General features: G+C 38.8%; 2 protein-coding genes across 2 annotated transcripts; both read left to right on the forward strand.

Annotated features, from left to right (window-relative positions):
* Positions 1 to 1,166: 1,166 nt before the first annotated feature.
* LOC142634143 (NADH-ubiquinone oxidoreductase chain 3) lies at positions 1,167 to 1,530 on the forward strand. Its single transcript, XM_075808421.1, has one exon. The coding sequence runs from the start codon at positions 1,174 to 1,176 to the stop codon at positions 1,528 to 1,530; it is 357 nt and encodes a 118-aa protein (XP_075664536.1). The 5' UTR covers positions 1,167 to 1,173.
* Positions 1,531 to 1,579: 49 nt separating this feature from the next.
* On the forward strand, positions 1,580 to 1,948 carry LOC142633818 (small ribosomal subunit protein uS12m). Its single transcript, XM_075808069.1, is given in 3 exon segments — positions 1,580 to 1,659; positions 1,661 to 1,734; positions 1,737 to 1,948. Coding segments are annotated over 3 exon segments (366 nt in total).
* The last annotated feature ends 15,411 nt before the right edge of the window (positions 1,949 to 17,359 follow it).

Below are 17,359 nucleotides of genomic sequence, written 5' to 3' on the forward strand. Positions count from 1 at the left end.
GGCCCTTATCCCATTCTAAGTGGCTTGAAAAGCAGAATTGTGCTCCAAGGAGTCTAGCTTTCCTCCTTGATTCCGCCTTTAGAGGGTTAAGTTAAAGAAACCAAGATTACCTTGATTGCGTTATAGAAGAGAAGGTATTCTCTAACTCGGAACTCGAGCGTGAAACAACTTACAAAAATAGCTATTGCGATGACATATACTCAATGAGTCACATAGTTGCTTCGTTCCTACCTCCTCCCTTAAGGTGCTCGCTACCTATCTAAAGTTGGGTCTCTCACCAAGGAGAGTACATTTGCTTCACTTTTGGAAACATCCCTGCAATAACTCCTCAAAACCCTGTGCTTGGTCTGAAGGAGGCAGGGGATAACAACTCTTTTCTACAACTTAGGGGCAAGAAAGCTTAATTAAAAAAATGGATGATTTTTTTTTAAAGCATAAATAAAGAAGTGGGCGGAGACCTCTTTCGCCATCACGGAAAGTCCTTTCTCCTTTTTGAAAGATGGAAGGTGATTAATGAATGAAAATACGACGTTTACAATGCTTAACACTTAGGCACTTTCCTCTTGCTGTAATCCTCCTACGACATGTTGCGCTAGCCCTTCCATCTTTACCTTAACCTTAAGAGAGTTAATCCTAAATCATTTATCCTTTGAATTACTCCTTTATTGATAAAAACAAAGTACGTACCCATGAGCCTTATCTATCCTCCAGAACTCTTTCTATCTGTGTCTAGTGCGATTTCATTCTTCCTTATTTTTTTGATGGATCACAATGGTAGGCACTTGAAGTGTAAATGCCTATAAAACCACCCTAGCACTAATTCCAGTGCTGAGGATCCGAATGACCAAGAAAATAAATGATAAGAAGCTTTATGAGGAAATAAGGTGAGCTCTAATAAAATAGATAATGGAGCCCGCGAAGGAATTACCTCCTAAAGCCCCTTGACACTGAACCTGGGCAATCCGAGAAGTATCCCAAAATGATGGGATGGATTGGAAGTAGCTGCTGGACTTACATCACGAAGTCTTTACTTAGGGGCAAAACAGCCCCGTTCTTCAAGAAACTTCAAGAAATCACCCACTTTCTTGAAGAATGGACTTTTTCTTCTTAATTTTTTTTTTCCAATATGTCACTCCGTGAGCAAGGAGCAAGAGAACCAAGTGGGCTGTGGTGATGTCAGAATTTGCACCTATTTGTATCTATTTAGTGATTAGTATGCTAGTTTCTTTAATCCTACTCGGTTTTCCTTTTCCATTTGCTTCTAATAGTTCGACCTACCTAGAAAAATGTTCAACCTACAAATGCGGTTTCAATCCTTCAGGTGCTACCAGAAGTCATTTGGATATACGATTTTATCTTGGCTCAATTTTATTTATTATTTCTGATTCGGAAGTAATCTTTTCCTTTCCTTGGGCATTACCTCTCAATAAGATTGATCCATTTGGATTTTGGTCCATGATGGCCTTTTTATTGATTTTGACGATTAGATCTCTCTATGAATGGAAAACGAGTGCTTTGGATTGGGAGTAATCACTAGTGATAAGGCGAAAATTTGGGGGGAAGGACAAAGGAAAGAGCAATGCCTACATTATATCATTTAATTCGTCATGGTAGACAAGAAAAATGGCACACGAACTATACTCGAGCTTCGGATCAGTGTGCAGGGAGTATGCTCACGTGTTTCAATGAGAACATTAAAAAAACCTAATTCAGCTCCATGTAAGATAGCCAAAGTACAATTAGCAATCAACATAATATATTTGCTCAAATTGCAGGCGAAGGTCATAATTTGCAAGAACATTCTATGGTCTTAATAAAAGGAAGTAGAGTGAAAGATTTTCCAGGTGTGAAATTCCATTTTATTTGAGGAGTCAAGGATTTGCAGGAAATTCTAGATTGAAAAAAAGGCAGATAAAAATATGGTGTGGAAAAACCCAAATCGATATGAATGGAAGATGCCTATGGAACTTTTTTTTCTTGGTCAGTTGAGGGAACAACCACAATGTTACGCCCCAAAATAGAACTATATGGAGCTCTTTTGAATGACCTATACCTATAATGGAGTCTACTACACTCTTTCTTCACTAGTGTAGTAGACATAATTTGCCCGTGGAGGTGATTAATCAAAAAATAAAAAGGTATTGCTTATAATAGTTGCTCATTCATAAATTCACTTGACCACTTGTAAGTCTTGCTACATACACTACACGACACGAGTCTAGGGTGAAGTTGAAGCAGACACGGTAAAGTGAAGTCGACTTCATAAGTGATTCAACATACCAAATGGAAATAATAAAGGAGAAAAGGGTCTCGCCCAAATGGCTCCCACAAGGTAACGACTTCAAACTCAAACAAAGAACGTTCTTCTCCAAGGCATGAGTAAAAGAAAGTGTTGTATGTATCTAATGTAAGACCTGTTGATAAACTAAGGCTACATCATGAAGGAAGGCCAGAAGAACTACAGAACCACACCCACCAGAGCTAAAGGAGACAGAAGAAACTTGCAAGAGAAAATCGAAAGACAGGTCATCCATATGGTGAAACATGAGAAAGACGGATTGCAACAACTCGACTTAATGAGACATCTCTTACTTACAAAATTGTGCCAACATGTGCCTAAATTGTAAGTATATTTTATTTACCAGTTCTGGGAAGAGAGATTTTTTGAATAGAAAGAATGAAACCAATACTATCTTATCGTCAACCGTTACCAACTTTGCCAACTCCAGACGGGGATATTTATTTAGCCGCACCTAAACCCACAACTGCTGCCTCTACTCTACCTACTTCTTGTGCCAACTTCGCCAGCCTCGGAGGTACCTATTTCCTCTTGCTTCATGCATCGGGCCGGACCTGTACCTCCCAGATTGTCTACTCCTCTTTTACAAATTTCCTATACTAATCTATTAGCCAGTTGGTATACCAACAAGAGCAACAGCTTTTATTCAAAGAGCCATATGCACCACATGCGTCGCAAGAGCCCCAATAGCTGATTTGTGATTGACATGCTGCATGTTCCCATGTTTGCCTATAACTCCTCATGAACCTAACGAAACAACTTAACCAAGCTACAAATAGAGCGCCTAGCGCAAGTTATTATTCCAAGCACCAACAAGCCGATGTACATACAAGCGAAAGACCAGACCAATGAATGGAAAGACCGCTTTTCCTGTGTGTGCATGCCATTGACCAGATGAGAGATCTGAAAAACAAAAGTTGAAAGCCTTTTTCTTGCTTAGCTTACATGCTCATTCTATGAGTGGATTAGTCCATTGGGGAATACTCCTTAATGTCATATACTGAATGCTTGAGGCTCCCCCAATCAAAAGCTGCAGCAGTAAGGGAGTTTCAAGAAGATCAATAAGCACCCATTGATCGAGTTAAGGAGTTTACCTCTGCCTTCTTCTTTCCGATTGAAAAAGTAAAAATAATTCAGTTGATTACAAGACTTTCTAATAGAGGATAGTTTCTAGTAAAACGGGAAGGCTTAGTTAAAAGGAAAGCAAAAGCACTTTCAAGAGATCCTACGCCGAAAGTCATTTCTCGATAGTTTAGTGAGCCCCTAGTACCTTAATCAGAGAGCTTGAACAAGCTTTCTGCTTAAAGAATGATTTCCATAGAGATGACTAAAACAGATAGAAGACAACTCTTTTTAAAGGAAGAAGTTCGTCCCACACCTCCTAGTGTGCTGCTTCCTGCCACTACTTTTTGAGTCTCCCACTCCTCTATTGGTTGAATTTATATTTAAGAGAGAAATTCTAGATTCTCTAGTGGTATTAGAGTTTCTCTCTTCCTAAATTCGAAATACATGCTTTCATTTTGGGTTTTCTCCCTCAAGTACCCAAACCATTGCGTAACCCCCTAGTGTAGGCATATTGGTAGCGTGTATAATCGAACCAGGCCAAACCTAACGTGAAAGCTCTTGCGCGGTATCCATTTTTTTGTTTGTTGACTAGATAAGTCTCTTTACATGAAGGAATTACATTGAATAAAGTAGAGGAATAAAAACCTCCGGGTGCCTTCCTATGTTGGAACTCCTGCCAAGCGTCCACTGCTCTTGCACCTACTCATGGTTGACTTTCTTGCATATTTACTATCTTCACATATTTGTTATTTCATATGTGATATTCTTCTTCTCTAGAATAGTGGAATTCAACTTGAATTTATATTCCTTCAAATCCAGCATGACATGTATCAAGAAGCGTAGTACCCCAAGCCATCAATCAAATAAAGGCTATACACTCCTGTTTTGGCTAATTCAATGTAACCATATGAATGAAATCCCATATAGACCAGACAGATGACCTTTATTCCGGTAGGAAGTGATCTATTGAATAAAGGGAACTCTACCTCTAGAGAGAAGACAACATATTGAAAGGAATTGGTGGATCTCTCCCATCAGACGAATCAACGGCACTAGGCATGGGATACACAGGCAAGAGAGCTGATTTGACTAGGCTAACTAGATGAGCGAGATTGATTTAAAGTGAAAGTGTTGTGCCAACTTGTGTACAAGATTTATATATGGATTTTAAACAATAGTGAAACCCTCTTCAAAAGTTCTTTCGTATAGGCTGGCTATTCAAGGTCTATTGGCTTTCTTGGCTTATGCGGTACTTTGACAGCTAAGCCTTGCTTATGCACCGAAAAAGATCGTCGATAGGAAAGCTTTGTTACCACCAACGACGACCCCTTCTCTTTCCCTTTCTCGTCTCCTACCTTAGTCTTTTGCTGGATTGAATGAATTCCATTTCTTTTTTTCTTTGTTTGCCAGAGTTACTCAGAGTACAACCCACCGGTAGACCTAGACTTGAATGGATAGAATCATACTATAGCTACCAATGCCATGCCTTTACACCCGAAATGCTCACTTATATAGTCAATGCTTCTACTGCTACCATAAGAAATGCTACTGAGACTAATATTGTGAATACTACCGAGACCGCGACTCTTGCCGATATCGAGCTGCTTACTAATGATCCTTTGCTTACCTCTCTAGAGTCAACGATGCCGCTTTTTCCATCATGGAGACTACTAGCGCTTGGGATGGACCGGTTTATTTGCTTAATGCTCTCATTTGTTCTCTTACGCGCCTGATAAAGCGAAGGATAGGGATCACCGCTCACATCTTACTGTTGATATCATTTCGTAGCCCATTTTTTTAAGAGAAAAGAGTTGTTTGCCAAGCTTGAATAAGAGAAAATGGATGGCTAGCGATGTATAATATGTCAGTAGTAGTGAACATGACAGCAAGTCCGAGTAGGCAAACATTCTTCTTGCTTGTTCTTTTACAGGTATGTTAAGTCTTTGGTGTAGTTCAGTTGAGTGAGTTTGTTTGATCTTTGCTAATTGGCTTACATTATTATTGTTGTATACTGGTATAGAGTATATTTGTATATTTCATTTGAATACTAATTTTAGTAAGATCTTATATCATCTGTTCCAAGAGCAATGGGATCCCCTTCTATCACCAGTTCGAGGGGAGCCCGAGTGACATTAAGAATAGCTTATAAGTAGAGAACTGGCTAATGAAGCCTAGCTCGTTTAGGTCCTGCCATTGCTACCTATTAATCATCTATCATTGGTCAACTCAGGAATCAGCTAGACCCAACTTTCTCTTTCAAATGAATTGATTCGCCAGTATATGAGCTCATTGAGATGGAAGCCAATGCTATATCTCTTGCTATGGCTCTTAGCTCATTATTGGTGGGGTATCTAGTCAGCACAGTAAGAATGAAGTAGTACGATCGGCGAGCATTGGAAAGAGAGCTTCAGTACAATTATCGCTGCTTAGCGAAGTGAGGTACAAAGCACCTTTTCGCTCTTTCCTTCGAGTATGGTAGTTCGAAATCCACTTCTTTTGCTGTCTTCTTTATACTTGTTTGGAATATTTCTCATGAGATCCTCTCCTTCCCCCACTTCTCCTGAGGCTAGAATTGGGAGTCGGTGTTGAGAAAGCGGGCAGTAGGAAGTAGCAACAAGTTAATCGAAGGTAGTGAGTCTCGATTCTTTGTCGCCAGTCTTCCTTCCCTGGGTTAAGTCTAAGTTTTTTTCTTCCTCTGGTCTTGCGAGTTAAGGATATTTGTACAAGAAGGTTCCAATTCAAATGCTCTAAATGGGCTTTTGAGACCCTATAGTTTCCAACAAGAGTATCTTGCTAACTTCTTCCTTCGGTGCCTAGTCTATAGGTCCAATCTTATCTGCTAGCGCTTATTTGTTGCTTGGTCCGGACACATTCATCAATTCCAATCCAATCTTTTCTTTTTTTTGGTATGGTGCTCTGTGAGCAAAGCAAATGAACATAAATCCAACCTAATATCATGAATATCTTTCGACCGTTATATCCTCATCAAGGAGAAATTTGGAAAGGCAAGGACCTTCCTTTTCTATTCCTTGCCACTATAGTTTTGTTTTTTGTTTTTTTTTTTTAATCTTCTTTGTTTGAAAATAGGCTTTCTTGCCTATTTTCGTTTGGTCCTTTCGAAAGAGGGGTTAATCCTTTTTGGGGGGTGGGTGGGGGCTATCTTATTTATTTATAAAAATGGCCTAATCCTGGGGTTTGACCTTGGCGATTCCTTTTTCTATTAGGGTCCTTAGTAACGGAGTTGCGCCCTCTCTTTGTAATATGATGCTCCTTGCTAGGGCGGAATCGGGCCTATCTATCTCATTTCCCAAACTCAAGTGGGAAGTGGCTTTCAATCTCCCCAGCCAATTAGGCGGCACCTGAACCCCTTCATACTCATGTAGAAGGGGAATTGTGGGTTTTGTTTAATATTGGGAAGAAGCACACCCTTCCCGGCACCTTTTACCAATACATCAAACCGTTAGTGCTGGATAGGACTTCAATTGGATTTTGTAAAGCTCTGCTCGGGAGAGTGGAGTCACTTCAACAAAAGCAATACAATAATGGCAAGTATCTTCCCTTTTCATTCACAAGTAAAGGGGAGAGGGATTGATTGTACTCCCCAATGTGGGAGAATGTTGCCGAGAAATAGAAAGGGAAGACCAGGCGCTAGAGCAAGTTGGGTTGGGGTATGAGTCATAAGCGCGGTAGGGGGTGACAAAGGACATGTCGGTTTAAAGAAGTCTATGATCAACTCATTGATTTTGGGAACTTTCACTCCTCTATATTCAAAATATGCCTTTCTAAGAGCATTACGATTTGCAGCTCAAACGGTCTCTTATGAAGTCTATATTGATCTTATTATTATTGTGTGCCTCATGAGCGCGTTTGGATCCGTGAAGGAAATCGCTTGGATGTTCTCCTAACCCAACTCGAGAACGAGCCGGAGGAAACCGCAGCATGGGGAATGTTCACGTCTCGTTGCAAGGCTCATTTTGAGTTGTGGGTCATAGGGCTGGCTTCAAGCAGGCAGATTTATCTGATTAAGGGTCAGGGCACAAGGGTCCTAGTACTATCTAGGTCCGAAGAACACCAAAGGTGACTGCAATGAGCAGAAATCTCACTCACCAGCCTAAACGACGAGTAAACACTCGAACGTGAGAGCAAGGGATCACCTAACGAATGCACGAGCTCTAAGAAAGGATGAGAGAGGAAGGCAAGAACCATGCTTTCAAAAAAGTGGCAGTCCGAATCTTATCTGAACTACAAGAATAACTAACTAAGCCATGCCATAAGACTCATTCTCCAAACGAGATGGGGCCAAGCTTTTAGGTTGTTTAAGTGGGTTGGGTGACAGATCAGCTATAAGACTACTTCGGGATATAAACCAGGACAACAAATGTCAAGCATACGACAATGCTGCCCATTTTCATATCGTGGAAGTCCCCAGCAAAGGAAAGGGTTATAGGTGATGGCACGTTCTACTTCTTATCTAGAGAGGAGCACATAAATTGTTCCTATTGGGTCATGTGTGGTAGTTAGTATAGATGACTAAGGGCGGGCCACTTAAACAGGACCTATACTCTTAATAGGCAGCAAAGCTAAATGGTAAAAGGGCCAAGCTGACTAATGAGTGCCTTTTTAGCCTTTAGAAAAAGGCTCTCATGTGAAGCCAACAAGGCTGGCTAGATACAAGTATAGCCAAATCAAGATGAGACAAAATGTGAGGTTCTTTTTTTTCAAGTAGATAGGTGTTGAAATTTTAAAGGAGAACCTAAGGAACACGAGAATCTAAGTTTTACCCTTTAGTCAATTAACTTGATAAAACCACCAACTCCTCATAAACTTTTTATGAATACTCAGTTAATGGATTTTATTAAGACCCATAGACTTCATTAATCATATATTTAAGGTGTCAATTATGGTAAATATTTATTCACTCATATTTTTTGGGAATTCAAAGTTCTTTTTTTTGGTTACTTTTAAATTTTAACATACTATCATTTAGTAAGCTTTTTCAATTGGTGTTGTTGATGATGTGATGCTTATGATGAGTAAGTGGTAAATACAAACAACAACAATTCAAGCCACAAAATTAATCTTATGGGTAAGTTTTACAGCTAATATTGCATTTAGTAGCAAATAGTGCATTCACTAAACTGTAACTTATAGTAACATCTCAAAATACAAAAAAGAAAAAAAAAATATATATATATATATATATATTCTACAAAATAAGAAAAATAGACCAATGTTTCTTTGAATCTTATTTTTCAATAGTTTTTAGTGTGTTTGGTTTAAGATTTTGTTAATTTGTTAAAAGGGGAAAATATATATATATATATATATATATATATAATCACATATATCATAAAGTTGAATTACAATTTTAGAATCCAAATCAAATCAAAATTCACAATTGCAACCTAATTTTATTCTATCTGTCCAATTAATTTTTAAAATTTTTGTGCCGAGTGACTTCCATTCATAATGCTCAGTGTGGAAACCGAGATGAATATTTCATCATCACAATGATTGAATGCTTCTATGTGTAAGTGCAGGTTACATGCTAGTACAACATAATATCGTAGGCCTTACTCCCATTTCATTTAGGTGGTCATTATAAACTTCTGTGTAGACACTAATAGCTGCTTAAGAAAGATAAAGTACTGGTGGGTAAGACAAAAAACTATATGGTACAAAATGGTAAAATAATTAAGAACTTGCTGCGGCACTCTTAGTTATATAGTTTTGGATGGCAATGGAACATGCCTGCGGTATTCTCCAAGAGCCCACATTGGGAAAATATTTCTATATAATGCATAGTGCAACATGCAATTCTTCAAGTAGACTCCTGTGGTTTCCTGCCACAACAAAGTAAATAATGATTAATTAGAAATTATTGGAAGTAAAATTTAAGCAAAGTATAGTACATCATATTATTTTACATTCTTTTCAGCCTTTTCAAAAAAAAAAAAAAAGGAAGTGATGGCTTTATTAGTTGTGTTGCAACTTGCAAACTACTATAAAGTTTATTAGTCAAGGGAAAAAACTATGTTCCATAATGGAAGAATGATATCTATGCTCTTGTCAGTTTTCATATTTCTAGTTAGTGTCATTTTCCTTCTATTTGTTATTTGAAGTTATGTTAAAAAAAGATACATGTTGAGGTAAATCTCCATTATCCAATTGGTTATTGATTATCAACTTCGCTGCGCGATGAAGAGGTTTCGGGTCTCTTTCAGCCTATTACAAGTAAACTTTTATTCTTAGAATTATTCAAGAAAAGCATATGATAACATGATATATATATATATATGTAATGATAATTTTTTAAACCATAGACTAACCTATTTGGCATGAATAAGACCCATCATTGCCAATGAAGTTTGTACCAAATTTGATCGATTTCCTTCAACAGGTATATATATCTATAACCAAGCATAGAGAATTTGTTATTTTAATTTTGATCAAAGAATCTCATTTAAACAAGAATAGATATAAATTTCTTTAAATTGACTCATTGATCTACAAAAACTTAATTGAACCAAATTGATGTAATTAAAGATATTAAATATGAAAAGATAAAGAATTTCGAGACTTAAAGCAAAATCCATGGTTAAAAACTACCTTTTTTGGGCATGAAAGATGGCTCTCCGACCAGCCACCGTCATCTTTTTGTGTTCTAAGTAAAAAATTTACAACTCTACGTTTAGCAGAACAATTGACATAAGTCTTGCCCACTGCTACTAATGCTCCAAGGGCAAACCATGTACCATACATAAAACAAATTCCCCAATTTCTATACCTACCACAAAGAGTCATCATGTAATTAATTTGTGATTAATTTCCATACATACGTTACAAACAAAGCAAATTGTTGGCTTGATAGATGTTGATGTGACTAAGAAAATAACAATAAAAAAAAAGTATTTGATTTTTTAAAAATGCAACATTGGCATTTAAAAAAACAAAAAAATAATTGTCAATTTTAATTTAAACCGAAATATTTTAAAACGAAAAAAACAAGAACAAGACATTTCCCCCAAAAGAGTTTGAGAGGGAACCCCAAAATAGGCTTTCCCATTCTCCCCACCACTAAACCATACCCCTTTTTACCTCTGACCCATGACCCACCACCCCTGTATTGGCTGGGTACAGGTTGGTAGTGTCTAGGCCTTGCGCATGCTCCTCTTCCGTGTACATCAAAAGCTTGTCTACTGTTCATGCGTTTGCCATGGTCTAGAGGTTCATCTATACATTCAACCGCTCATCCTTGACCCCTTATGGCGTGAACTATCTTCTGATTTTCCATTCTTTATTGGCTTGCTCCTTCCAAGAGCTGGGCCATGCTTGATTGCGGGTTCGCCCCTCTTGAGCCCATTCTTTGCTCCTTCCGTAATCTTGTTGTTATTCCTGCCATACAACCCTGTCATTCCTACAGTGGTGTTATTTGACCCGTGCCTGCTGGGCCTCTTTTGGGCCTGCTGCACGTTCTTCTCCCAATTGGTTTCAATGATCCAGTATGATTATTGGATTCATACTCATGCTACTTTGGGCTTCCTAGACCCATTACATTACTTGTAGACTCCTTTGGCCCATTTCTTCCTTGTTGGACATCCTTAGCCCATTCTCCCTCCTTGGGCGTCCTCGGCCCATTTCCAACTCTACATTCCTATGGGCTTTTACTAACTCTTTTTAGGCTTCCTTAGCCCAACTACTATATCTTATATCCTTAGGGTTCATGCATAAACCCCTTACTTTCTTACTTCATTACTTCGGGCGTGCTGTAACCATTCTCACTTTTTTACATCACATAATGCTCATGGGTTTACTGCTTCTTCCTTTGGGGTCCTGTTGGCCCATTTGCTTTTCCAAGGCCCATTTATTTACTTTGTGGGCCTAAGACTCATCATTCCTTCCATTCGGACTTAATGAGCTTCTTTCTCTCAATCCATTAACTCTCTTCTTGCCTATGTAATTGGGCTTATTCCTACTGCTGGGCTTTCCCAAAATAAGCATAAGCATTTAGCCTCCTGAGCATATGAAGCGCTCCTGCGGTTCGTATGCGAACATAAGACTCTTTTCTCCTTGTTGTCTTCCCTTCTTCTTTTCCTTCGCGAGCTTTTTCAAACAGTGGGCCCCTTATTATTATATTTCTTTCTTTCGTCTTGCCATGAACAGTGTTGTCTCTTTGCATTTCCAAGTTTAGCAGTTATTCTGAAATACAGACTCCGCTTCATTAATTCCATCCCTTATCCGATGGTTGACCCATAGTATCCTTTCATGTCATTGTTAATGACATTGGTGTTTAAGGGAGATTCCCTTCACATTCCAAACATGAACACTTTCTCCTTTTCCCTTTCTTCACCGTGTTTTCTCTTCAAAACACTATTACCCATTCACTCCGATCAACCTGTCCATCATGACGCCGATGAAAAGCCAAAGTTCTTCTCGCTGTAAGGGAAAAAAGGTTGCTTCCGATGATTCTGCCATGCAAGATGTAGGCAGAGAGGCTACCTATTCCGAATCAGACCGTTCCAATGAGGAGAAGGCACAGTGCGATCCCGATAGTGAGTGCGCTCCTCTCATAGACCCTTCGTATAATACCTATGCCCATTTTTCGAAGTCCTTGGGGAATACAGGCCACCGCCGTCGGGCCGTGTGTGGCTTGCTCTTTGCCATCACAACACGGACACTTCTTGGGCTTCGTTGGCCTCTTTGGTCCCCAATCTCATTATTCGTCAAGGCATTGCGCTTCCCGTGCCTATTCTTTTTGAATTTGCATCAAACACCGCTTCAGGGTGGAAGGAATGGGTGGATAGAGAGTTGTTCGATAAGGGTTTCATGGAGGCATTGCAGCAGGCTAGTGTAAAATCCATTGTTTAGTTATGATGCTTGTCTTGCTACAGGGACCTCTTCAACCTTTGTCATTTGGTCCAACGGTGGTGCACTATGACCCACACCTTTTTCCTCTCCTGCGGTGAGATCACCGTGACTTTAGAGGATGTGGCAAACCAGTTTCTTCTACCCATTCTTGGTGATGTTGACCCCAATACTTTGGAGCTGTCTACAGAGAAGCAAGCAGTAGAGGAAGGGGATGAGTGGCAATGCGAAGTTGTCACACTGAGTCGAATCCTTCTCTAATGCTTCTGTTGCTTCCCACCGTGCATCCCTTGTCACATTTTGGCTCTGTAAGTTCATCTTTGGCTTTTATCCTCACTATACTGTGAGGCCTTTCTATTTTTGATTAGCCATTAAGATATCTACCGGGGTGAGTCTGCCATTAGCACCCATGTTTCTAGGTCATTTGTATGTTCAATTGGATATCCTATGGAGTGATGAGGAGCAGGCAGGTTCTTTCCATATAGTTACTTTCTCAGTTCATAGTACTATTCTGCAGCATCTATTGTATGAGCACTGTGCTAGGCATTTGGCAAAGTGTAGGCCTGTTCGCTTTGCCAAGGAGAGGTATCAGTCATGCCCGAGAGTTATTACTGATTTCTGTGGTCGAATCAAGTCTGATTTTCCATTGGCCTTTCGTTGGGTTGGTTTGAAGCCAATTGGGCATCCTGCCCTTAAGTTTTTTGATAAGGAGGTTAGGTTTTCTTGGAGAGCATATAAGAGTTTGGGCACAGGCTTCACGTGTGCTGATTCTATGATGGGTTCCTTTGTTGACACTGTTAGGACCACCACCCCGTTGACTAGCTTTGAGGAGAGGGTATCACTTACTTAGCGGCCACTAATGTTAGGTGGTTGCCTTATTTCGCTGATGAGGGTGTTAGATTTGTGCACTATTCTGCTGATAGAGTGAGGAGGCAGTTTGGGCTACACTAGGATATTCCTAATGACTTTTCTACCCTCATGGAGTACCCTACTCTATTCGGCCATTTCTGCAACATACTGCCTTTGAGTTTTGGATTAGACGTTTCAGTGCAGTCACCATTCCAGGTTCACAGAGGGAGGGTATTTGTACTACTACCATGCATAGGTATTGGTAGGCGGTGATGACCTCATTTGAGCAAGAGTGGTTGGGCAGCTGTGGGTTCTCTCTTATTCCCCCTGATGGCTTTAATGCAGTTATCTCCCCAAACCCCCAGTTGCTTCTTCCCACCAAATCTGTGGTGGCGTATGCTAGGAAGCAAAATCAATAGGCCATTTTTGAGTGGGTAGTAGGAAAAATGGTGGTTTTGGTATGCTAGTGATTATCCCACGGGTTGGGAGAAGAGAGTGAAAGTGACAAACATCCCCGTGCCCATGAAGAAAAGTTCTACACCTCGGTCCACCTGCCAGGAAGGGTGATAACTCCCCTGAGACCTGTTCTGACATAGTGCTTTTTGAGGGTGACCTTCCTCCCATAGGCAACATAGCTATAGAGAGTTTTCTGCCTCCTTCTGCTCGTACTCCTTCCAGCAGGCGCCTTACTGCTGAAAAGTCGAGGCCTACTGCCCCACAGCATTCTGTTGATGCTCTTCCCTCTAGCAGGACCCGAGGTAGCAAGATGAAGACATCCCCTCCTCCTGCATCCACCACTATTGAGAGGAAAATATGTCATCTCTAATTTCACTTCATCTTTTTTTATTTTTCGTATAGGGCTTTTCTGCGGCTAACCCCATATACTTGTTGACTCATTCACTTCTTCTTGTCTTTTATTTTCTTTTGCAGTCTAAGCATAAGGAGCATATGTCTACCACTTGTCCTATATTGCTTGATGAGCCCGAGGTGGAGGTATGTCTTTCTCTTTCCCATTGCCACGTGTCATTGTTATGTGTCATGTTTCTCTCTCCTCTTCTCTTCACATATATATGTACATTTGCATTGCCATTTATCATGCATTCCTCTCTCTCTCTCTCTCTTGTGTCTCATGTGCTTCAGGCCGAGCCCAAGCCCATCTCTATCTATCACCGCACAACTGAGGAAATTTCTGCTGCCATGGGTGCACCTATGAAAGGCTTCTTTAATGGGGCCGATGTGGTGGCTGAGGCCATGGCTTCTGCTAATCCTGCTATTGCAAAGGGGGTTCCTGCTAAGCCTCCTACTCCCCAAGAGGGTCTTGCTTCTCCAATTGCCTCTCCTGCTACTCCTCTCATCATCTCTACGAGCAATCCTTTCGCGGCTTTATCTCAGGTCATGAAAGACAGCTCATCTTTGGTGGTTACCCCTTCTTCCATTCCTAGCTCTATCACGCATGGGCCTAATGCAAACTTGTCTTCTGAGGGATAGGAGGAGGTTCTTGAGGATGGGCAACTCTTCTTCATTCATGGTGTGTGTTGTTTGTGAATATGTACTCAAAGAACTAGAAGAACTAGACAAATCAAATAAATTTACAAAGAGAGCTTTAGAATCCGTATCAGGTCTCTTTGCAAACCTACCATATTCGTCCCTAAATCTATTTTGCATATCACAGATAAAAAAAGAAAGGAACAAGTTTATTGGGTTTGAAGAACTCAACACCAATCAATTTATTCCTCTTCTGATCCTTGCTTTGCACCTTTTCCCTAGCAATGGCGCCAAAAACTGATGTCGTCCAATTTTGTAACGGAAATTGTATTGTAGTAAAGGTTGTTGTTCTACCAAAAAAAGGAAAACAAGAGCATATCAAAAGACCAATAATATATAGAAAAATATGCTTAAAACTTAGGAAAAATATAGTTTGGTAAAATTGAATAATTAAGATCACTAGGGCGTTAGAGTTTGACCATCAATATTGTTAAGCATCCACTATCAATCCAATTTAATACACAATCGGGTAAGTAAATACATAAACTATCCGATTGCAAGATTTAAAAATAAGCTTTTTTAATAAAACTCTCTTTGGTTTATTATATTAATCAATTTTTCCAACAAATTAGTCCACAAAATAATAACTTTGCTAGAAAAACTCAAAAATATCGCATACCCTAGAGGCAATATTGTGTCAAAAGTAATATATAGCAATATTAGTATTACCATGTTTTACTAAAGAGATTATAAAAACTTATTCTAACAATAAGAAGATCCAAAAATAGACTTATGAAAGAATTAGAAATCAAATATCAATATAATAAAACAATTATAAAAATAGAACAATTGATTTCAATAATCAAAACGTGAAAAACATGTTTGGATTGAATAGCGACAACTTACAACATTGGGGATTCACCCCTAACCCTAGCTTAGGTTCTTAAGCTTCCGTAGAAAATAAAAAAACTCTCAAAATTAATGAAAAATAAAGTTTCCCAGCAGCCAAAAAAGTGGTTGCCTTTGTATCACTTTAATATTTATAACATTCAAAACCCTAAAACGCATGTTTCCCAAAAGGGAAAATATAAAATGTCATTCCCCTTTTTCAACAATGGGTCAACTTCTAGGTTGGTTTTGGCCTTTAATACGATAGATTTTGAACTATTAGTAAACTAAAAAGTTTTAGATCTTTAAGTCCTCTTTCCATGGCTGCACAAGAATCAAGTCAAACAATATCAGAGTAAAACGATATGGCCAAAATACCAAAACTAGTCAGAATATTTCCATGTCAAGATTTTTCCATCTTTGGCTCAAATGAATTTCTCTCTTTCCTTTTATGTTTCCACACATCTTTGACTCACTAAATTCTTCAAAATCTACTTCTCAATTGATTTTCACCCTTGGATTCTCTTGGCTTCATGTTTGCATGCTTAACTCATTAGTTTAAATCTCCTACAAGAGAAAAAATATACGTAATGAGTATATTTGAGAGAACACTTGCAAACTCTCATATTTACGTGTAAGTGTGGGAATAAACAAAAAATAGATGTGATAATGTCTACCAAAACTAAGATAGTATTGTACTTTATGCTATTATCACACCTTCAACCTAAATATTGCTAATCTCTAGCAATAACAAAAATCATGAAGAGTCCACTCTAACCCTTCCAAGCATAAAATAAAGGATAAGAAAACAATAAAATAAATTAAAAGTAAAAATATGATACCACTTTCGTCGGAAAATTTAGTTGCATTTAGCATATGCAACAAGCCTTTAAACCCTAGGCGATCCCTTGTGGACGAGTTGTGTCTCGTGAGGGTTTATAGCATGCTACCCACAAATGTAGTTTCTCAAAAGATACATGTGATGAGGCTAAATTATCAAACACTTGAACAAGTCATTCACTAAAGATCATAAGATGCTATTCAAGTCCAAAATCAATAAAACATCAAAAATGGATGTGTGCTGAGCCAAAGACCATCTTAACAACTAACCTAGAACACATATAAATGAGAGAACACACCAAAATTTATTTGCTCCAAACCTCACCAGAATAATTATTTGTCCAAAGAATTCACTCCGAGCTTTGGATGAAGTTTTTTTTTTTTTTTTAAAATTAAGAAAGATGAACAATGAAATAACACAAAAATCTCATGAAAGATGTCATCTATTGGGAACTCCACCATTCTTACCACAAACCCACCTAGGATCAATTAATCATTCAATCTTGGTTGTAATGGGGCCAAAGGGGAATGGGTGAAACAAAGAAAGGAAGGGATGCACAACTAATTTCAAAAACAAGCTAGAGGTCTTTGTAACAGTGGTTCACAAGAATCACCTTCTAACAATTGCATTCCCTTTTCATTCTTCTTTTTCTTTTTTTCTTTTGTTAATTTTTTTTCTTTTCAATCTCGTCTTCACTTTTCTCTTCTTCTTCTTCTTCTTCTTTTTTTTTTCCCTTCTTCCTTCAATAAACAACGTTGTACAAGGACCCAATAATGAGCATACATCAACACATGTAAACCTTGTGATGGTCAAATCACATTGTACCTGCACATGTATCAAGAGTAGCAAATAATATTGCGTGTTGTGTGTGAAAATGATCGCAAGATTGCATGAGTGTCTCAAAGTTATGACGATTTGAGATATGAGAAAATCACTTTAACTCACACACAATCATAATTGTTTGATGGGGACTATCACCTTTGAGGTACATCCTATAACTCTCACATCTCCTAGAAAACACGCTTTCAATCATATATTTAAAGCATTTTGTTCTTTTTACTTTTATT

The sequence above is a fragment of the Castanea sativa genome, chromosome 5 (genome assembly GCF_040712315.1).
Source record: "Castanea sativa cultivar Marrone di Chiusa Pesio chromosome 5, ASM4071231v1".
Classification (NCBI taxonomy): domain Eukaryota; kingdom Viridiplantae; phylum Streptophyta; class Magnoliopsida; order Fagales; family Fagaceae; genus Castanea; species Castanea sativa.